Source organism: Coccinella septempunctata, chromosome 5, assembly GCF_907165205.1.
Source record: "Coccinella septempunctata chromosome 5, icCocSept1.1, whole genome shotgun sequence".
In the NCBI taxonomy this organism is placed as follows: Eukaryota; Metazoa; Arthropoda; class Insecta; order Coleoptera; family Coccinellidae; genus Coccinella; species Coccinella septempunctata.
The window spans coordinates 38906072-38928288 of record NC_058193.1 but is presented as its reverse complement, the minus strand read 5'-3'; the positions used below and the strand labels follow the sequence as shown (position 1 = coordinate 38928288).

Here is a 22217-nt window from a genome sequence, read left to right as displayed (position 1 = left end):
TCAGAATAAATAAATTATAATATAATATTCACCTATTTACAAATCATTATCAAAATATTTTTCCCTAATTTATTGCTGTTTCACCTTCTCATCTTCAGATTTTCGTTTGAACATTTTCCTGAAAAGAATTCGCGCAATTTTCATCGAGAATCTGAACATAAAAACGCTCACTATAGCTAAAATTGCAACTACAACAACGATAAACGCGATGACGTCTAAAAAGAAATACTGGTAAAGTGGAATGTTGGCTGAAGGACTCCTCAAGTGATCTGTACCACCATGCCTCAACACGTACTCTGTCCACCAAATCGCCGTCTCCAAAGCTTTCATAGGTCTATCCCTTTGAATTTTCGAGTATCTATCTATAGTGTTTTTGTATCTGAAATGCAACCATGTAATATTGTTGTCAAAGTATCAGTAGAAGCTATACTCACAGTGGATTATTCAACAATTCTTTTATAGTATCCATTAGACTTGTTTCTGTGATGGAAGATAACTCTAAACTCAAACCAAGTTGCTTGGTTACCATCCTCTTAACGTTGTGCAGTTGATCTCCAAAGAATGGCACCCCCAGCATCGGAACGCCATATTCAAGAGCTTCTTCCATTGATTGCAACCCTCCCTGTGTTATGAATAGTTTTATATTTGGATGCCCTGAAAAAAATTGGTTGTATTGATTCAAATTTCGAGAAAACCGTGGGTACCTACTCAGAACATCTTGTTGTGGCAGCCATTTCCTTATTTCTACGTTCTTTGGTTTACCAGGCAGTGTTTCGTTGGCGAATTTCCATAACACCCTGATTGGTGAGAGATTCTCGAAGGTCTTCTTGAAGATTTCCAGAACTTCAGGTGTTAAAGCGTTGCTGTCGACTGTTGAGCCAAAACTGAAGTATATAAAACCTTCTTTCGATTGGTCCAGATATGTCTGAAGATCCTAAGATATAAGAAACTCATGTAAAATGAATCAAAGAATTTTTTTTGATCGATTATCGGAAAAGATGTTCTACCTTTGGCAATTCTTTAGGTTCTGTAAGATGCAATCCTCCCCCTAGGTTGATGGTGATTGGGGTGATTGGCCTTGGAGAAAAAAATACGGGATTTGCGTTTATGAACACCAAACTAACCCTGTCTTGTATTACTGAACTCGGAGGACAGTCTTCGCCGAAGTACCTGGGGTTATACCTGCTATCGAATGATTTCAACAGTACTTCACTGATAACCTTCAGCATGACAGTGGCTGAGGTACTGATCAACCTTTCTTTGAAAGATAGGGGGTGGGATAAACCCACCTCCGACATGGGATACAGCGCTGGATGTATTGCATTTCCCACCGAATTGTGAAGAGTGGGATGCCCATCCATTGTTGTGAGTCCAATGAAAGGCGCCTTTAATTTGTGGGTAATAGAAGGCCACTTAGGCATCAGCATCTCCACCATCACAAGATCAAAACTACCAGGTTTTTCCATCAATTTAACTAACTCTGGATGACCGAACTGGTAGTCGAACATCTTATCTGAAGTTTCTATCATTTTGTTGACGAAATTCAACAAACTGAAATTTTTCACCATGCTCTCCTTCAATCCCAGCTGGCTCATGAGATCGTAGGTGCCGCTAAAATCTATCTGCGTTATATTCTCGTTCTTTTCCATCAGATCTGTTGTTATCAACGTCAATTTGTGACCTCTTCTCGCCAATTCAGTCCATATGGGCCTATAAGTCATCTGGTGACTTAAAAATGGCGATGGAACTATCGCAAGGATGTTGGCGGAGTCGACCAAACCAAACGCAGCCAAAATAGCACTAAGGAGGGTAAAATACCACATGGTTGATTTGATGTCTTACTATTTGCACGATCACCACGACTATGAAAGATTTGCACGACAACGAATGATTTTTCAGATCATAAATAATATCGGAGATAAAGAATCTAGAGTATTTCATCTGTTATTCCAGTTATCCAACTATGGATAGATGATTCGTCAATATAACATCGGTGGAATATGTCAACTCATCTCAGAGTGGAAAATTTTAGGATTTTTAGGGTTAAAAGTGTTTAAATTTCAAGAAATGGTAATAGTGCAAAGGACGCATAATATTCTGTCTCACCTTCGGTAATGGCCTCGGGTCCAGGAGATGCAAACCTCCCTGCAAGTTGATGGTGATTGGAGTGATGGGCCTGGTCGGGAATAAAATTGGATTCGCATTCATGAACACCAAGCTAGCTCCAGCATCTATCACAGAACTAGCGGGACAATCATCTCCAAAATAAAGCTTGCCGTAACGATCTCCAAACGGCCTCAAGATCAAATCGTTGAGGTATTTCAATCCAACCGTAACTCCGGTACTTATCAACCTTTCCCTGAATGAAAGCGGTGCCGAGTAGCCGAGCTCCAACATGGGGTAGATGGCAGGGTGCATAGAATTTCCCAGTAAAGCGTGGAGGAACGGTGGTGCGTCCATGGTGGTGAGCCCGATGAAAGGAGCTTTGATCTTGTGCGTGATAGACGTCCATTTCGGCATCAACATCTCGATCATGATCAGATCAAACCCGTCCGGATTCTGCATTACCCTGACCAAGCCTGGGTGGTTGAATTGGTATTCGAAAAAAGTGTCGGCTACCTCTTTGAACTTGTTGAATACGTTCACCAGACTGAAATTTTTCACCATCACATCTTTGATCCCCAGGCTATTGAACATATCGTACGTCCCACTGAAATCTATCTGTGTTATGTTTTCGTTCTCTTCCATCGGATCTGTTGTTATCAGGGTTATGTTATGGCCCCTCCTGGCTAGCTCAGTCCATATGGGCCTATAAGTCATCTGGTGACTGAGGAAAGGCGATGGTACGACAGCCAAAATATTGGCGCAATTTGAAAATCCAAACACTAAAAATACCGAGAGGGAAAATACTGGAAGTTTCATCATGGTTTTCGCTAGTACACTCTCTCGCAATATACCTAAAATGCTCAGTATTGTTTCTAAGTAGATATATCTATCTCAAGTATATTCATCCCAAGGATTACTTAAGATTTAATACTAGATCAATCAGTGGTTGATAAACAATCGGAGTTTTCATAGATCAAGATTGCATATCTATCAGATTTTTTGTTCAACATATATACCTTTCGTTTAGTTTTCTTCTTCTTTTATTTTGTATGTCCCTAGACCATATATTCACAAATCTTCTATTGTAGGTTCAAATTTAAGGGCTTATTATACGTTAATTTATTCAAACAATGTTCGAAATGATTTCACAGGGTTTGAGCTAACTGAAATTCTGAAAGTTGTAACATGCCTTTGCTTGCAAGGTGATAGGTATTAAAAAGATAGGTGAAATGTCCCCATTGTTGGGTTGATTGTTAAAGTGATTTATGGAGTAGATAATGCCCACTTACGTCTTCTTTCTGTCATGCATAAACGGTGCAATTCTGAAACGGAATTTCTGGAAAAATGCCATTTTTTTTCAATTATTTATTTTGGTACGTTGTGCTTGAAACAAATTTCTGTAGAATTTTTCTGGAGAATAATTCAAATAACAAAAACGAAATGCTTTTCATTCAACTGAAAAGAACAAAACAATTAAATTATTGCGTATAAACTGTGGAAAGCATAAATATCCAGAAAATCAATTGATTATAGTTATGGGAAAAATAAGATAATAACCATATAATAAAAAATTTATTAAAATTTCATTATTATACACAAAGAAGTGATTGAGCAGTCAAAAATTTTTATCACCTTATTTCCTTTTTACAACTTTGATGAACTCCGCTAGGAGTCACCAAAATCACCTTCCAAATGAGGTGTAAATAATGAAAATAGAATAAAAAAAGTTACTGTCTTTCTGAACTGTATCACAAGCAAGATAATATCAAATTTATTGCAATACAACACTTTCGGTGCTGAGGTAGATATTTTAAATTATTTTTTTTTAACGATACAAGAATACGATCTTAATCCTTTTTCACCTTACGTTTTAAGAACCTATATAAAGCACGTATCATACTTAATGTCAACTTGATGACAGATTTGACGAGTCTGTATGAACAATAAGAAAAAACTAGTAAAAATGCAATGACATCCAAAAAGAAATACTGATATAAGGGTATATCTGCAGACGGGCTTCTTAAATGTTGAGTACCATGCCTCAACACATACTCAGTCCACCATACTGCTTTTTCGAGGCCTTTCATAGGCTGATCTTTGGATATGGCCGACAATTTTTTTATGTTAGTCTCGTATCTGAAACAAATGAAATTTGATCAGAGATAAATACCTACATAAATATCCTAACTTCTTTTGGTGATAGTTTAAGATTATTTCTTACATCGGGTTCTTCATGAGTTCTTCCAGAGAAGCCTTAAGAGATTGTTTGGTCATTTCCTTCGGAAGTAACTTGACTCCGAATTTCTTGTGATGCATTTTGTTGACATTATTGATCTGGTCCCCGTAAAAAGGCATTCCCAGCATTGGTACTGCACTATCAATTGCTTCTTCCATCGACTGTAAGCCACCTTGAGTTATGAAATATTTAACATTGGGGTGACCTGCAGAATGAAACATTGAGTGTTAATACTAGTCGTTGAACATTAGAGGAGGATATTTTGTTGTTGAATAAACTCACGTAAAACATCTTGCTGGGGTAACCAGTTTCTGACCTCGATATTCTCAACACCCTTGGCCACATTTAGATCGTCGAATTTCCAAAGGACTTTCATCGGTGCCATTTCTTTGAAAACGCTAACGAAAATATCTTTTTGTTCTTTGGAAAGATAATCACTGTTGACCGTTGTTCCAAAGCTGACATAGATGCAACCGTCCTTGGTTCCATTGAGGTATTTCTCCAAGTCCTGTAACGAAAAAAAAAAGTTAACCAAAAAAACAAAAACCCTTTCAAAAAATCACATCATATGTTCAGAAAGAACGCGAACTCTCAACAAAAAAATGTATAAATTTCGAATGGGCGATGTACCAACCCCTACCTTTGGCAAAGGTTTGGGCTCACTAATATGCAATCCACCACCCAAATTGACCGTTATTGGAGTAACAGCCCTTGAAGCAAAGAACAAGGGATTCGCGTTCACAAAGATAGCACTAGCGTTTCTTTCCAATTCATAAATATCCGGTATGTCCTCTCCCACATATTTCTTGACGTATCCATTTCCAACATACCCAAAAAAAGGCTTCATGACACCGAAATAACCAAGATGGAATGCGATCGATTTCACCCTTTCGAAAAAGGAAAGTTTGTCCCCGAAGCCCAGATCAGCAAAGGGGTAGACGACTGGATTGATGGCGTTTCCTACAGCATTGTGCACTGAGGGTGGTGCATCCATGGTGTTGACGCCGATGAAGGGGCAGTTGAATTTTGTACTGAGGGATGCGAATATTGGCAGCAACAATTCCACGAATAGCAGGTCGAACTTCTTATTCTCGTATAAGTTCAACAAATCAGGATGGGTTAATTCGTACGTCAACATGTAATCTGCTGCTTTGGAGAACCCCTGGAGGACTGCTAGAGGGCTGGTGGTGCGTTGTGCGGACTTCGCAAACTCTTTCTTTTCACTGTAGACTCCACTGTAGTCTATCTGGGTGATGTTCTCATTTTGTTCCATAGGATCGGTGGTGATGAGCGTTATTTTATGGCCTCGCTTGGCCAACGCCCTCCAGAGTGGCCTGAAAGTGGCTTGATGGCTGTAGAAAGGTGTTGGGATGATTGCTAAGATCTCTGCACATTTTGCAACTTCACTAGCGCTGAACACCGACAGTAAAATTAGCAGGAACCTCATCGTTTTTGAACACTGTGCGTTTGTTCAGGTGGTATGAATCTAACTAATCGTTATTAATATTTCATAAATTTATCACACAACTGAAAATTGAATTGTCATCATTCTGATAACAGGAACAGAACAACAGGTGATCGGGAATTCACATTCGTAACTGATGATAACGTCGAGATTTCTTTCTCCTTGAAATCCTCCAACCGAACATTCTACGAATTCGATATCCAACCAAGGGGGACAATGGGGGCCATGGTTCTCCCTTCCCCTCTTGAGAGAAATATTTTTTCGAATATTTACTTCTAGAAGAGGTTGCTTTTCAGAATGCATCATATTTAGATCTACACCACGATTTTTAATATCAAAATTTTGAATGAAATAAATTTATCTAATAATTATATAATTCAGACCTTTAGAGACAGATTTTAAGATAGCGTAAACAATAGAATGAATGATAAAGTACAGGCGATAACAAAATAAAAAAAATTATCAATAATCAGTACAACTATTCATATTTAAATAGTTCTTGATCTTCATGACTAGGGATAAAATTTGGCTAGCTATTTGGGTACAATGATTGTTCTATAAATACGGTTTATTTTTGTTGTCGCTTTATTGTATTTAATCATTCATTCTTTCAAGCTTAATTATCCTTGAAACCATGATAAAGGATACGGTAAATCACACACAGAATTGGATATTACCTGAGGTAATGCTTGTGGCTCGGCTATGCTCAAAAACCCACCCAAATTGATAGTGGTCGGTACCACTGGTCTCGGTGGATGAAAAATAGGATTGGCATTGATGAACATCAAACTCATACCATTGTACATGTATAAAGAATTAGGCAATTTTGCGTCGAAGAATTGACTCATGAAGTCGGTTCCTCGATCAAGATATATTTCGGCGAGTAGGAATGAAAAAAGTGTATTGACAGTACTCAAAATCCTTTCCTGAAGACCCTCGTATTCGAAAAATCTATCAGTCAAGGGGTAGATGGCCGGATGCATGGCATTTCCCGCATGGTAATGGACTAGAGGAGACGCGTCCTTGGTGTTGATTCCGATGTATGGACAACCATAAAAAGCTGGGAAAGAAGGCCAGAACGGTAGTGCCAACTCCAGGAAAATCAGGTCGAACGACTCAGTCTTCAATGCTTGAATTGAGGGATCGTTCAGTTTTGCCAACATGTTCTTATCGCTGGCCATCAGATCGAACATGGAAGGCGTTCTGAAAGGATATGGACTGTCACCCATGTTGTTCTCGAACTGGTAGTACTTGCTGACGTCAATTTGCGTTATGTTCTTGTTGGGCTCCATCATGACTGTGGTTATGAGGGTGATCTTGTGACCCTTCTCCGCTAATTTCCGCCATAAGGGTAGATACAGCGTTTTGAAGTTCACGTCTAAGGCCGGAGCTATCGATAAAATGTTCGCACATTGCATGAATTCACACACGCACAACAAAAAGGCGATGGTTGATAAAATTTTCATGATGTGGTGGACGATCAACGTGACACAGAAGGAACGGGTGTAGACTACCTCAACATACGCTGTTTCTGAATTTCACATTGAGGGAACATGCGTAGAATCGTACACTTTCAACGAAGAATATTTTCATTTCGTTTTTATGTCCTTCGTGAAAAATGTGGAATAATTTTTTTAATATATTTTGATAAACGTTCAGGTTAATAGTATTTAAGATAGAGAAAGCTATTGAAATCCTGTGTTCAAGAATTGAACACAAAAATTCCTTTCAAATCTTGATTCAAAAACCAAAAAAATAACGAAAGCCCCTCCTTAGATGCAGCAATTTTTAATTTTTCTCCTAGAAACCAGAAAACTGACAAAAATTAAATAGACATTCTACGGCAGCGAAAACGTAGCTTGTTGACCTTCAATATGAAATATTTCAGCTTATTTTGTAAACAGTTTCACCTCCTACAATCCACTTTTCTCACGGGGAGAAAGAGTTTTTACTGGAGTTTTTCTCTCAGCTCTAGTATCATACGCAAAAATTGTATACATGTATAAGTAGCATGCAATTTCTTTTCTTTTTACGGGATTTCTCCCTCAATATCAGTCAGATATTCAAAATCTAACATGCGGAAATGCAATATATACGTATCTCACCTTTGGAAGGTCTTTCGGTTCTGTCAAATGAAGCCCCCCTCCCAAATTGATGGTAATAGGCGTGACAGGTCTCGGTGAAAAGAAAACTGGGTTGGAGTTGACGAAAAGCAAACTGGTGTTCCTATGGATTTCAAACATATCCGGCAGTCCTTCTCCAAGATATTTAACGGCGTAGTCGTTACCAAGGGGAGAAAATATAAGATGAGACAGCATGACAGCAATCACTGTGAAACTAGTACTGAAGAGCCTTTCTTTAAATGTCAGCCCATCGCCGTATCCGAAATCAGCGTACTGATATAGGGCTGGATGAACAGCATTTCCAACCATCGCGTGTGCTCCTGGATTGGCGTCCATCGTGCTCAGACCAATGAATGGACAGCCGAATTTGACGCTCAGAAGAGGCCAGAGTGGCAGGGAAAACTCCACCAGCATCAGATCGAAAGTCTTGTTACTTTCGATGAGTTCCGTCAAACCTGGATGGGTGAACTGGTATCTCATCATATCATCCAACATTTTCAAGAGCGTCGACATGAGTTCGAAGAAATTGTAACCTTCTTTAAGCATACTCATGAAATTATTTCTCTCGAAAACGTCGTACATTCCATGGTAGTCTATTTGGGTTATATTTTCGTTGGGTTCCATCAAGTCCGTGGTGATTAGTGTGATTCTGTGGCCCTTTGCGGCCAGTGCTCGCCATAGTGGTCGAAAGGTGTTCTGATGACTGAAAAATGGCGACGGAATCACAGCTAGAATATCTGAGCACCGAACAACTTCACTTGCACCGAAGAAACACGCTATTAAGAGTAGAGATCGCATTCTCTGAGATGGTCTAAAGTATAATCTGTGAGACAGAATGACCTCCTGCTTCAGCAGCCAATCTCGAGTGGCCATCATTATCGATGAATAGAATCTTTATCTCCATGTGCGTAGTAGGAGTTTGGAAAATAGGTTGAGATGCGATGAATAACTGTGTTAGCAATTTTATCGGATTCGTCGGTGGATCACAGGTTATCCCTTTATCCAATTTGTGAAACATAAAGCACGAATGAATGTGGTGAAAACTAGATTTCAAAGAAAAACCTAACAAATATGATTCTACCTTCAGATTCTCATCAAGGCATAAAATAACATAAGATTTTATTCTTCGAAAATCTCACCTCTGGTAGCTTTTTCTGGGGCGTCAAATGGAGACCGCCTCCCAAATTGACAGTGACAGGTGTCGCTGGTCTTATCGGGAAAAATATGGGATTCGCATTAATAAACAGCATACTCATGTTCTTGAATGTCTCCTCGCTAGTAGGCAAATCATCCCCAATAAGAGTCTTCATATAGTTGTCTGTGAAAGGGGTGAGGAAAAATCTGAACACCATCTCTCCCAAGACAGTCATTAATGTGCTCAAAAGTCTGTCTTTGAAGGAGAGTTCTGCTTCGAAACCGAAGTCTGCGGAAGGATACAAGGCAGGATGAACAGCGTTACCAACTGCTGCGTGGTGTGTTGAGTATGTGTCCATACTGGTCAAACCGATGAAGGGACACTTGAATTTGTAGCTAAGCAGTGGCCACCCATGCTGCGCAAGCTCCACCATCATAAGATCGAAGGTTCTGTTGTTTTTCAGCATCTCCACCAGTTGGGGTTGGGAAAACTGGTAGTCCATATTGGCTCTCGCCAATTCCTTCATCATCAGAAGGGGGTCAAGGATGCTAGGGCCTTTCTTGAGTAATTTGCCGAATCTGTTCTTCTCGAAAACTTCGTAACAACCATGGTAATCTATTTGAGTGATGTTTTCATTGGCTTCCATCAAGTCTGTGGTGATCAGTGTGATTTTATGGCCTTTCTTAGCCAGCTCACGCCATAAAGGCCTAAACGTAGCTTGGTGGCTGTAGAATGGGGAGGCTATAACAGCGAAAATATTGGCACATGTCACAAATTCACACGCGCACAAAAATAAAGTAATGGAAAATACTAGCCTCATGGTGCTCTGAAGTGAGAAACTAATATCTGAGTACTCATTCGAAAGAGTGAATGAGATAGGAACGAGTTGCAGTAGATATAGTGGGATATATTCTCCTCCCTCTCCTTGCTTATCAAGTTTTCCGAAATGATACGTTGATTTTCAACTTTCCAGGGAAAGTGATTGTATAGAAAATTTTTAAATTGGATGATATTAGAGAATTTGCTTGAATTAATGTATTTTAGGACTTTTGATGTGTTTAACTCGTAATAAATATATCAACACATCAACCGAATTTCCTTTGTAATACAGTACTTTTGAAAAAAAATCGTTGTGGATAAATTATGCTCATTATATTATAATTTCGTATATCTGTAAGCAATTTTTCATTCCTTGGTTATCTCATTACTTGAAATATATTGTATTCTACACATTAAACCTTGAAATCTACGAAATCATCATGACACTAGATTTCAAAGAAAATCCTAACAAATATGATTCTGCCTTCAGATTCTCATCAAGGCATAAAATAACATAAGATTTTATTCTGCGAAAATCTCACCTCTGGTAACTTCTTCTGGGGAGACAAATGGAGACCGCCTCCCAAATTGACAGTGACAGGTGTCACTGGTCTTATCGGGAAAAATATGGGATTCGCATTAACAAACAGCATACTCATGTTCTTGAATATCTCCTCGCTAGTGGGCAAATCATCCCCAATAACAGTCTTCAGATGGTTGTCTGTGAAAGGGGTGAGGAAAAAGCTGAACACCATCTCTCCCAAGACAATCAAGAATGTGCTCAAAAGTCTGTCTTTGAAGGAGAGTTCTTCTTCGAAACCGAAGTCTGCGGAAGGATACAAGGCAGGATGAACAGCGTTACCAACTGCTGCGTGGAGTGTTGAGTATGTGTCCATACTGGTCAAACCGATGAAGGGACACTTGAATTTGTAGCTGAGCAGTGGCCACCCAGGTTGCGCCAACTCCACCATCATAAGATCGAAGGTTCTGTTGTTTTTCAGCATCTCCAAGAGTTGGGGTTGGGAAAACTGGTAGTCCAGAATGGCCCTCGTTAAATCCTTGAATATCAGGAGGCCATCGAGGACCTTAAGGCCTTTTTTGAGTAAGTTGCCGAAACTGTTCTTCTCGAAAACTTCGTAACAACCGTGGTAATCTATTTGAGTGATGTTTTCATTGGCTTCCATCAAGTCTGTGGTGATCAGTGTGATTTTGTGGCCTTTCTTAGCCAGCTCCCGCCATAAAGGTCTAAACGTAGCTTGGTGGCTGTAGAATGGAGAGGGTATAACAGCGAAAATATTGGCACATGTCACAAATTCACACGCGCACAAAAATAAAGTAATGGAAAATACTAGCCTCATGGTGCTCTGAAGTGAAAAACTAATACTTAAGTACTCATTCGAAAGAGTGAATGAGATAGGTACGAGTTGCAGTAGATATAGTGGGTTATATTCTCCTCCCTCTCCTTGCTTATCTAGTTTTCCGAAATGATACGTTGATTTTCAACTTCTAGGACACTTTCCCAGGGAAAGTGATTGTATAGAAAAATTTTAAATTGGATGATATTAAAGAATTTTCTTGAATTAATGCATCATAGGATTTCGATGTGTTTAACTCGTAATAAATATATCAACATATCAACCGAATTTCCTTTGAAATACATAACTTTTGAAAAAAAATCGTTGTGGATAAATTGTGATCATTATATTATAATTTCGTATATCTGTAAGCGATTTTTCATTCCTTGGTTATCTCACTACTTGAAATATATTGTATTCTGTGTAGAATACCATTAAACCTTGAAATCTACGAAATCATCATGACACTAGATTTCAAAGAAAAACCTAACAAATATGATTCTACCTTCAGATTCTTATCAGGGCATAAAATAACATAAGATTTTATTCTTCAAAAATCTCACCTCTGGTAGCTTCTTCTGATGCGTCAAATGGAGACCGCCTCCCAAATTGACAGTGACAGGTGTCACTGGTCTTATCGGGAAAAATATGGGATTCGCATTAACAAACAGCATACTCATGTTCTTGAATGTCTCCTCGCTAGTGGGCAAATCATCCCCAATAACAGTCTTCAAATAGTTGTCTGTGAAAGGGGTGAAGAAAAATCTGAACACCATCTCTCCCAAGACAGTCAAGAATGTGCTCAAAAGTCTGTCTTTGAAGGAGAGTTCTTCTTGGAAACCGAAGTCTGCGGAAGGATATATGGCAGGATGAACAGCGTTACCAACTGCTGCGTGGAGTGTTGAGTATGTGTCCATACTGGTCAAACCGATGTAGGGACACTTGAATTTGTAGCTGAGCAGTGGCCACCCAGGTTGTGCAAGCTCCACCATCATAAGATCGAAAGTTCTGTTGTTTTTCAGCATCTCCACGAGTTGGGGTTGGGAAAACTGGTAGTCTAGAGTGGCCCTCATCAAATCCTTGAACATTAGGAGGGCATCGAGGACCTTAAGGCCTTTTTTGAGTAAGTTGCCGAAACTGTTCTTCTCGAAAACTTCGTAACAACCGTGGTAATCTATTTGAGTGATGTTTTCATTGGCTTCCATCAAGTCTGTGGTGATTAGTGTGATTTTGTGGCCTTTCTTAGCCAGCTCCCGCCATAAAGGCCTAAACGTAGCTTGGTGGCTGTAGAATGGGGAGGGTATAACAGCGAAAATATTGGCACATGTCACAAATTCACACGCGCACAAAAATAAAGTAATGGAAAATACTAGCCTCATGATGCTCTGAATTCGAAATAGTGAATGAGATAGGTACGAGTAGTAGTAGATATAGTGGGATAACCAATAATTTGATCTTCAACTGAATATTCTCCTCCCTCTCCTTGCTTATCTAGTTTGCCGAAATGATACGTTGATTTTCAACTTCTGGGAAACTTTTCTAGGGAAAGTGATTGATGATTAGGATTTGTATAGAAAATTTTTAAATTGGATGATATTAAAAAATTTGCTTGAATTAATCTATTTCAGGATTATTGAGGTGTTAAACTCGAAATAAATATATCAACATATCTATCAACCGAACTTCCTTTGAAATACATAACTTTTGAAAAAAAATCTGTGTGGATAAATTGCGATCATTATATTGTAATTTCGTATATCAGTAAGCGATTTTTCATTCCTTGGTTATCTGATCACTTGAAATATATTGTATTCTACACATTAAACCTTGAAATCTACGAAATCATCATGACACACAAATATAAAGACCGTGAGTAGTAGACGATTTGATTGTATCAATTAGCTGGTGAGGGGGGGATAGAAATATTACTACTGTTACTGAAAATTATTATGGTCCAGTTTGTTTCCATGCTATGGGCAGATCTACAGTTTTGTTTTTCAAAAACAAACTCATGATACCGTTCATAGAGTTGGTATACCGTTGTTAAAGTATTGATACAGATTTTCGACAACTTTGAAGAAATGGCGAAAACGCCTTGTTATTGTAATGAAATTTTTATAGTACTTCCACCATGAATTGTGCCATGTATATGTTTGTTGAGAAGCATCACCTATAATATCAGATGATTCTGTGGATGCTTGGGAAACATATTTTTCACAACATTGGAGATTGGTCATTTTCACTCAAGAATTTTAGATTCCATTTCATATTTCCACATGAACATCCAAACCATCTTGATGAACAGAAGATTTCAGAGATTGCCCTAATCGATTTTTTCTTTAATAGAACCTATGAAATTACTCTTCAATAGGGGTGGGTTAGACCACGTATAACTTGAAGTGAAGCTTCATATAACAAGAGATATTATAATTTCCTCACCTCCGGCAATTTTTTGGGCTCCGCCAAATGTAGACCTCCTCCTAAATTGATAGTAACCGGCGTGATAGGTCTTGGCGGGAAAAATACGGGGTTTGCATTGATGAAGATCATGTCTACTTTAGCCTGTACTTCTTGAGATTCTGGGAGGTCTTTATCGATGTATTTCCTGGCATATTTCGTACCAACGTATGCCATAACTCTCTTGAACAGCAAATCACCTATCACGGAAAAGGCAACACTTTGAAGTCTTTCTACGAATGATGGATCTTCTCCGATCCCCAAATCTGTGAAGGGATAAATAACGGGATGGACAGCATTACCAACGGCTTCGTGCATCGATGGATAACCATCCATGGTGCTCAAACCTATAAAGGGACATTTGAATTTCGTGCTCAACAAGGGCCAGCCAGGAATGATGAGTTCCACTATCATGAGATCGAATTTGTCCCTCTTTTTTATGAGTTCAGCAAGACCGGGATGGGAGAATTGGTACTCCAGCATGTCGTCGATCCCGTTTGAGAGCTTCTTTATGAAAAGTTGGAAAAGATTGTCGTCGTTCTTTAACAGACTTCCGATGGCCAGATGATCGTAAGTTCCGCTGTAATCTATCTGGGTGATGTTTTCATTGTTCTCCATAGGGTTTGTGGTGATAAGCGTGATTTTGTGGCCTTTTTTGGCAAGTTCTCGCCATAGTGGTCTGAAGGTAGCCTGATGACTGAAGAATGGGGACGGTATGACAGCTAGGATATCAGCACATTTCACGAGTTCACTGCTGACAAATATTAAACATACAACCAAGGTTATTTTCATGGTTGCCACTATAACAGATATCTACAATAATATCTACTAATCATCTAATCGTACTAGAACCATCATCCAGATGTAGCTGTTTTATTCTCGTTCATAATCTCATTTTACTCGTATCTACCCCACTACCAAAGTTCTTGAGCTTAGACTTTGTCATACCAATTACGTAATTGAATAGGTTTTGATAGTTTCCTTTTTATGCGTTTGGGGAAAGGTAACAGTTTTTAGCTCAGCTATATTGGTACTCGTGCGTGAAAAGGAAGTTTTCAATTTGTAGGACAAGTTTTGAAAAAAAATCTGTGTGTATGAATTGCGATCCTTATATTGTAATTTCGTATATCAGTAAGCGGTCTTTCATTCCTTGGTTATCTGATTACTTGAAATATATTGTATTCCACACATTAAACCTTGAAATCTACGAAATCATCGTGATAAACAAATATAAAGACCGAGAGTAGTAGACGAATTGATTCCATCAATAAGCTGGTGAGGAGGGATAGAAATATTACTACTGTTACTCAAAATAGCTCGAACATAATGATATATTATGTTCGAGATATTTTGAATAGCTGGAAATTTTTATGGTGCAGTTTGTTTCCATGCTAGCACAGAATTGTACTTGTAAAAATGAGCAGATCTCCAGTTTTGCTTCTCAAAAACAAACTTATGATACCGTTCATTGAGTTCGATTGACGTTGTTTAAGTATGATACCGATTTTCGACAACTTTGAAGAAATGGCGAAATCGCCTAGTTATTGTAATGAAATTTTTATAGCACCTCCACCATGAATTGAGCCATGTATATGCTTGTTGAGAATCATCACCTATAATATCAGAAGATTCTGTGGATGCTTGGGAAAAATCTTTTTCACAACATTGGAGATTTGGTCATTTTCACGCTAGAATTAAAGATTTTAGATTCCATTTCATATTTCCGCTTGAACGTCCAAACTATCTTGATAAATGTTCAGATAGTTCCAGTCTGAACAGATTTTGGTGATTGCCCTAATCAAATAACAAGAGATATTATAATTTCCTCACCTCCGGCAATTTTTTGGGCTTTGCCAAATGCAGACCTCCTCCTAAATTAATAGTAACTGGCGTGATAGGTCTTGGCGGGAAAAATATGGGGTTTGAATTGATGAAGATCATGTCTGTTTTAGCCATTACTTCTTGAACATCTGGGAGGTCTTTATCGATGTATTCCCTGACATATTTCGTACCAACGTATCCCATAACTCTCTTAAACAGCAATTCACTAATCATGGAAAAGGCAACACTTTGAAGTCTTTCTGCGAATGATGGATCATCTCCGATCCCCAAATCTGCGTAGGGATATATAACGGGATGGACAGCGTTACCAACGGATTCGTGCATCACTGGATTACCATCCATAGTGCTCAAACCGATTAAGGGACACTTGAATTTAGCGCTCAACATCGGCCATCCAGGCATGATGATTTCTACCAACATGAGATCGAATTTTTCCCTCTTTTTCACGAGTTCAACAAGACCGGGATGGGTGAATTGATACACCATGAATCGGTCAATCACCGCCGAGAACTTCTTCACGAGTTTGTACAAATTGTAGCCGTCCTTGAAGAGATTTCCGAGATTTTTTTTGTCCAGATAATCATAAGACTCGCTGTAATCTATCTGGGTGATGTTTTCATTACTCTCCATTGGATCTGTGGTGATTAGCGTGATTTTATGGCCTTTTTTGGCCAGTTCTCGCCATAGTGGTCTGAAGGTGGCCTGATGACTGAAGAAGGGAGTCGGTATGACAGCTAGTATATCCGCACATTTCACGAGTTCACTGCTGACAAATATTAAACATACAACCAAGGTTATTTTCATGGTTGCCACTAACAGATATCTACAATAGTTCTAATCGTACTAGGACCATCATCCAGATGTAGCTGTTTTATTCTCGTTCATAATCTCACTTTACTCGTATCTACCCCACCACCAAAGTTCTTGAGGTTAGAGTTTGTCATACCAATAACGTAACGATGAATTGGTTTTATAGTTTCCTTTTTTAGCTCAGGTGGCTCGAGCTATTGCATATTTACCATCGTTTTATCTATGAAGAGCTGTCATGAGAATGCGATATTCGGTTTCGAATTATCATTATTCTTATCATTCCTTTTTTTTTAATTATATGCCTACTTTTTTGTCGTATTGAAATAATTTATGATATTGTAACGTTCTCGGTGTTAATTAAATTGTCTTTTTTCACACAATGTCTAATTCATTAACACACTGATAAAAATTCACTTTCACTACTTTGCACTTCGTAACTCTTCTCTGTTCACTCAGATCTTTTCAGAATATTAACTACCCCTCGAACCCACTGTGAGTCTTTTATATCGATACGCCCCTGTTCGAGAGCTATCGCGATGTCTTCGAGCAGTGGCAGGGACGTATTCAGGGGATTCAGACTCAAATCTATACTGAGGCAATAAAGTATGAAATAAAGAACAAATTCTTGATATATTTTTATTCATTCCAACCTTTTTTATGCACTGTCCATCGAGTTAGTAAGCTAAATCGGTTGGTGGCATATTGATGGTGGCAGCAATTACTGGAACATTTTCCTCCCCTTTCATTACGAAAATTCTCAAAATCCTCTGTTTTGGATCGCACAAAATCATATTTGTATCTTCTGGTACGTCCGATAGAACCTCTTGTACCGTTGTTTTCAGTTTGTAAGACAAGTTTGGAGGGATCAACGGGATCTGGAAGTAATTTTCAGATTTAAGATGTGTTCCAACACTGTATCATCTTTTTTTTTAAGTTCATACACTCACTTTGAAGATATACGATGACAATTGGTATTTATCGGGCCTGACATGAAAAACAACAGTTTTATCTACAACAGGTGATTCTGTACTTATATTTTCCAAGCTGAGGATGACGGTAAATTTCGGACCTAACCCTAATACCTTGAAAAGAGAGAAGAAATCTCGTCAAATGAAATGTGGTGCGTGATTTCTTGAAAAAAGCTTACTTGGGCAGAGAGTTTGATTTGCTTCTTTTCATTACTGCTGCCTATTTGATAATTTAAATTTTGCGCCATTTCTCTCGCAGCTGTTAGTCGCAACCTTATCAAGTCTTGTTGAAAGTTTCTGTGCATTGCTGAAATTTGGAAAAAAAAATCATCTTCCAAACTTTCGTGATATGAGGCCTACTCACATATGGGGTCCTCTCTTTCACGCATACTCTGTTCCAAGAAGAGTTTGCTTCTCTTAGGAAGAGGAAGAGATTTGTTCTGGTTCAAGATAGGCATGCTGGCATCTTGATGGGACAGGTTAAAGTCAGCTGTTCTTTTTAGTATCTTGAAGACTATTGCACCGTCTACGAAATGAACACCATCAGAATCAAAGAAAATTTGTGACTCCGTTATATTCGAAAAAGAAGTGAGGAAAATAGGATGTGATACCAAATGTTACAATGACCATGACATGTTCCTCCTGTCCCATTTGGCCGAAAGTCATGCAAGATGGGGAATCAGGCACAACGATGAAATCAACGAGTCTTCTTCCTTGGTACAACTGGATCAGCCCACCTTTTTGACCAACGGCAACCAAATGAGCATTCAAATATTTCAGTGCTACTAAGCATAAACATGTTATTGGAACGTTCATCTCTATCGACCACAATTTCTGCCCCTGAAAGTCAAATTTTTACTGATTTGATAAATACAATTAGGGTAATTTCAAAATCAAAGCAGACCTTCCTAGAGTACGTATGAAGCATCTTGTCTGTGGTGGCTAAAACTATAACATTATCACCAGGAACGAAGATCATATCCATGATGGTTTTATCTATATGAATGATACTCTTTCCTTCCAGCCAACCTCTCCTGAGTAAGCAGACTTGATTCTCTCTAGTAGCTATGATGATTTTATAATCCACATCATAAAGCCCTGTGGCTGTAGCTATAAACGGTGTGTTCTTGGTGTTGCAGACGTTTGCCTAGAATCAACTCATGGTTTCTAACTAGGACCGAAATCTGGTATCCATCCATACCTGTGCCAACATCGAGAAATTTTGAGGATCCAGGATGTAGACTATCCCAGTTTCTGTCGCTATAACTGGACACGCTATCGATAATGGATCTTGAGAAGTTTTTTTAAGGGTGGTCATGCATGTGATGAGGTTGATCTTCATGGGTTCGTTGTTTACGTAACTCAAAATGTGTTCTTCTCGTTTTTCTGGCGGAAGGTTCAACAGAACTTGCGATCTTGAAGCAGAAGACGAAGTTTTCGGTAACTGAGTCTATGGCGGATGCGCACATGTACGTTGAATTATGAATTAATTAAGGATACATGATTGGAAATATCAAATTGGGAGAGGAATAATCATGTTTTTTTCAGATTTAATGAGAAATTTTGCTTATAGCAGACAGATTTAATACAGAAAACCTTGTGAACGATTTTTTACGATATTAATGAGTAAAATTATCAAGTTGTTGACATTTAAGCAAGCTGGCTGCTTTAATAAACTTGTTTGGAGATTTTTAACTCTGAACCGGCATTTCCTCTGAACTAATATGTTATCATTTCTTCTTCTGGAATACGGGAAGAAGGTATTTGAGAAAGTATCCTTCCAAATTTCATGGATTTCCATACTTCAAGGATCAGATTTTTATCTTACATTCTTTTTCTTTGAGTTTCATGAATAATATTCGTTTAATTTTGTCTAATTTGAATCCTTTCACACTTTATGTCTCACAACTCAGAAGATTACCTTTAGTATTCTCCTATTCTTGTAATTGCAAGAGAGAACGAGCAATTGTTTTTCCATTATTACGTGAATATCACATGGATTCATTACAGTAATTTAAATTAATATCAGTTACAACACAACGCAAGATGAGCGTTATGGAAAATTTCAGAGAAAGGAAGATGATGAGATATTTTATAGCGATTTACAGTTGAATTTCCATGCTATTATCATCTATTGTTAGTAAATTTTTTCGGTTCTCAACCAAGAATTCCTGTCTTCTTTGAAGAATAAGAAGCTTCCTCAGTGATTACGTAAAAATTCGAAGAAAAATATGAAACACCAGTTCTACAGTAAGAGTTTCTTTTTGTGTAAGAAAAAACAGTATATTTCCGATGTATATTTTCAGTTAATATTTTTATGAGAAAAGAACTCTCTCAAACGTGACCTTAGCTCAAAACTCTAATGTTAGGCACCAAATGGTAATTTCTTCTAGGATATGAGTCATCCTATGTCTCGAGATTCCTTGATACAGTTATCATCAAGTAATCTCTTGAGTCCTCCGTGTAGAATCGATACCGGGAGGTCCGTAAAGGTGTGTGCATACTTAATCAATAAGCTCAGTAACACCTGCCATGAGCTGAGCTCAATGCGCTTTCTTTTGCGCAATATATGGTCAATTTTATAACTCATTGACGTAGTTTCTCCGTCCTCGATGTTGGCTGTAGTAATATCGACGAAAATTATGAAGCTGATTCATTGCAATTCTTCTTATTTTGTCTCTGGAGTTTCACTTTCTTCCGTCTTTTCCAAAATTGCCACGCTTGTCGATTAATATGCGGCTGTAACCTACTTGACCATTAAGCAACGATCAATAAATTATTTAATAATTGAATATTCATCTCTAGACATTCGAAATTCACAGGAAAGGAAATCGATTCAACGACAAAATAAACTCAGACGAAATAGTATTTTCCCAATAAGAGTGGAAAGTGATACTCCTGTGCCTACCTAGAACTTAACTGTTGAAATGGTATAGTTTGAAGTCTGTCCATAATGCCTTGTATGTCGATAGCTGCATTTTTATCTATACTTTTCCAGGTGTCATATTCTTCGGGTAAGACGGGTAAACCGGGCAGTGAGTATTTAAAGAAAGGTTTATTGTTCTTGAACATAAGTAGTTCATTTACACACCCCACTCCAACAACTGGAAAAATTAGTATTAGAGGTTGAGATCTATCGTTTTCATAGAGGAGTTCTTCATGATCAAGATGATAAAATGGGTGAAACCATCTAATTTTTGAAAACCAAACACATAGATGAACAATCAACATCAGATGATAAAAGTAGTTAAAATTGAACTACTCGATTCATCAATCTGAATCTAAATAAAACATTATCAACTCATCAGAAGTTAAACATCGTTCCAAATTGAGTTCATTATCTTCATTTACTCTTGTCATTCTCTTTTCATCAGATGTTTCACGAATTAGGAATTGATTCGGACATGAAAAAAAATCCATCAACCATTGAAAAAATTATAGGAATAAATTTCACTGAAACTTTCATTTGCATTTGATATCCATAATTGCCATTTTTACGATACGAATGCATGAATAATAAAATCGAAAATGCTTTCATTTTGCCAGATGACGCTCATACCTGGTGTTCTAGGATTCAACCTATCGTGGTAAAAACTTATTATACTACTAGGTACATCAGGTAGCACATTATCCGTAGTCACAACAGTGCCTTTGTAAACCTTCAGTCTGCATTTGGTGTCTTTCTTCAGTCTCAAATCCGTGATCACCAGTCGATTTTCACCGTCACCAACAACATTGGACAGGATGGCGCTTCTTGGAAGGGTGTTCAAGCCTGCACTTGTATCCAGATGGGCGTCCAACCATCTAGAGATTTTCAACTCGCTAAAAAAATTCCTTGATGTTTAAGAAGCCAATTCTTTCTTTATCGTTCATAATCACAATCCGAACAATCCACTCGAATCTGGTCAAAAATCTTGTGTGGGTAAATATCACTAAGCACAATTTTCCCTGTAGATGATTTACATATAAAAGTACTGAATCTCTCACTCAAGTTGGGTTATTGATCTCCATATCTAGCTGATAGTGTTTGGAAAAATCTAAATTGGGACGATGTTACCTATCCGATTATTAATAATAACAACGCAATGGCTATGTTTGCCATCGACTAATAAAAGATATGCACATGAGATAAAGGGGTACTAAAACTGATAGCAGTTAAAAAATTACATTCGCAAACGCAGAACTCTGATTTCAAAACGATTGCGTATACTGTCATTTTGAAATGAATATGGGTATAAGGAAGCTGTAGACAATGTTATCTGTGTGAAAATTTGCATTAAATCGAGATTTATTTATATATTCCGTGAAATCATTTCTGCTACAAGCTACAACATAACATCAGATATGTATCTGCTCTAACAGATATATTAAATATCATATTTCTCATTCCAATGTGTCATTATAATGTTTTGCATTTTCGTACCTTCTACTCATTTTCAGTTTAAGTAGTATAACTTTCTTTGGTGCATCACACATGTAAAAATAAACTGACTGTATACTATCGCCGTTTTTGTTTGTGATGAACTGGATTCGGTCGCTGTAGTAACTGTAGATCGATTCAGTTTACATTCCAGCATTATTTTGTTTATTCAAGTAAAACGATGAACTTTTATATTGACAATGGCGTTTTTTTCTGATTCAGATCAGTTGTCTTTTGATTTACTTATTTGATGGTTCAGCGATTTCATTCGTTCTGAATTCAAATATTCTATTTCGTCCGTAATTGCAAATTCAACCGGAAATAATGTCGTATACCGGGTGAGTCTGCATTTTGTACATTAATTGTCTGTTTTCAACAAATGAAATTATATATTTCAGACGAAAAACTGCGAGAAAACAGGAAAAAATTAGAGTGTATCTGCACATGAAAGACAACAGCTTTTCGCATCATTAAAAATAAT

The 22217-nt window shown here is 37.9% G+C and overlaps 6 protein-coding genes across 6 annotated transcripts; all 6 read right to left on the bottom strand.

Moving 5' to 3' along the window:
* Positions 1–20: 20 nt before the first annotated feature.
* Positions 21–7344, bottom strand: LOC123314144. The gene is made up of 8 exons (XM_044899265.1): positions 6485–7344; positions 4625–4850; positions 4328–4547; positions 3969–4242; positions 2107–2997; positions 709–934; positions 435–654; positions 21–379 (listed from the first exon to the last, which is right to left on the bottom strand). The coding sequence occupies exons 1-8, from the start codon at positions 7271–7273 to the stop codon at positions 70–72; spliced, it is 3156 nt and encodes a 1051-aa protein (XP_044755200.1). The 5' UTR covers positions 7274–7344; the 3' UTR covers positions 21–69.
* A 526-nt stretch (positions 7345–7870) lies between these two features.
* LOC123314143 (UDP-glucosyltransferase 2-like) lies at positions 7871–8554 on the bottom strand. Its single transcript, XM_044899264.1, has one exon. The coding sequence runs from the start codon at positions 8552–8554 to the stop codon at positions 7871–7873; it is 684 nt and encodes a 227-aa protein (XP_044755199.1).
* A 3015-nt stretch (positions 8555–11569) lies between these two features.
* On the bottom strand, positions 11570–12626 carry LOC123314363 (UDP-glycosyltransferase UGT4-like). Its single transcript, XM_044899617.1, has one exon. It carries the CDS (start codon positions 12616–12618, stop codon positions 11758–11760), a length of 861 nt encoding a protein of 286 aa, XP_044755552.1. The 5' UTR covers positions 12619–12626; the 3' UTR covers positions 11570–11757.
* A 1037-nt stretch (positions 12627–13663) lies between these two features.
* On the bottom strand, positions 13664–14488 carry LOC123314142 (UDP-glycosyltransferase UGT4-like). The gene has a single exon (XM_044899262.1). The coding sequence runs from the start codon at positions 14486–14488 to the stop codon at positions 13664–13666; it is 825 nt and encodes a 274-aa protein (XP_044755197.1).
* A 1023-nt stretch (positions 14489–15511) lies between these two features.
* LOC123314141 (UDP-glycosyltransferase UGT4-like) lies at positions 15512–16342 on the bottom strand. Its single transcript, XM_044899261.1, has one exon. It carries the CDS (start codon positions 16340–16342, stop codon positions 15512–15514), a length of 831 nt encoding a protein of 276 aa, XP_044755196.1.
* Positions 16343–16970: 628 nt separating this feature from the next.
* LOC123312920 (Bardet-Biedl syndrome 1 protein homolog) lies at positions 16971–22046 on the bottom strand. The gene is made up of 10 exons (XM_044897507.1): positions 21740–22046; positions 20876–21138; positions 20225–20420; positions 18518–18731; positions 18221–18463; positions 17928–18156; positions 17681–17842; positions 17496–17623; positions 17296–17430; positions 16971–17223 (listed from the first exon to the last, which is right to left on the bottom strand). Exons 1-10 carry the CDS (start codon positions 21790–21792, stop codon positions 17023–17025), a joined length of 1824 nt encoding a protein of 607 aa, XP_044753442.1. The 5' UTR covers positions 21793–22046; the 3' UTR covers positions 16971–17022.
* Between the last annotated feature and the right edge of the window lie 171 nt (positions 22047–22217).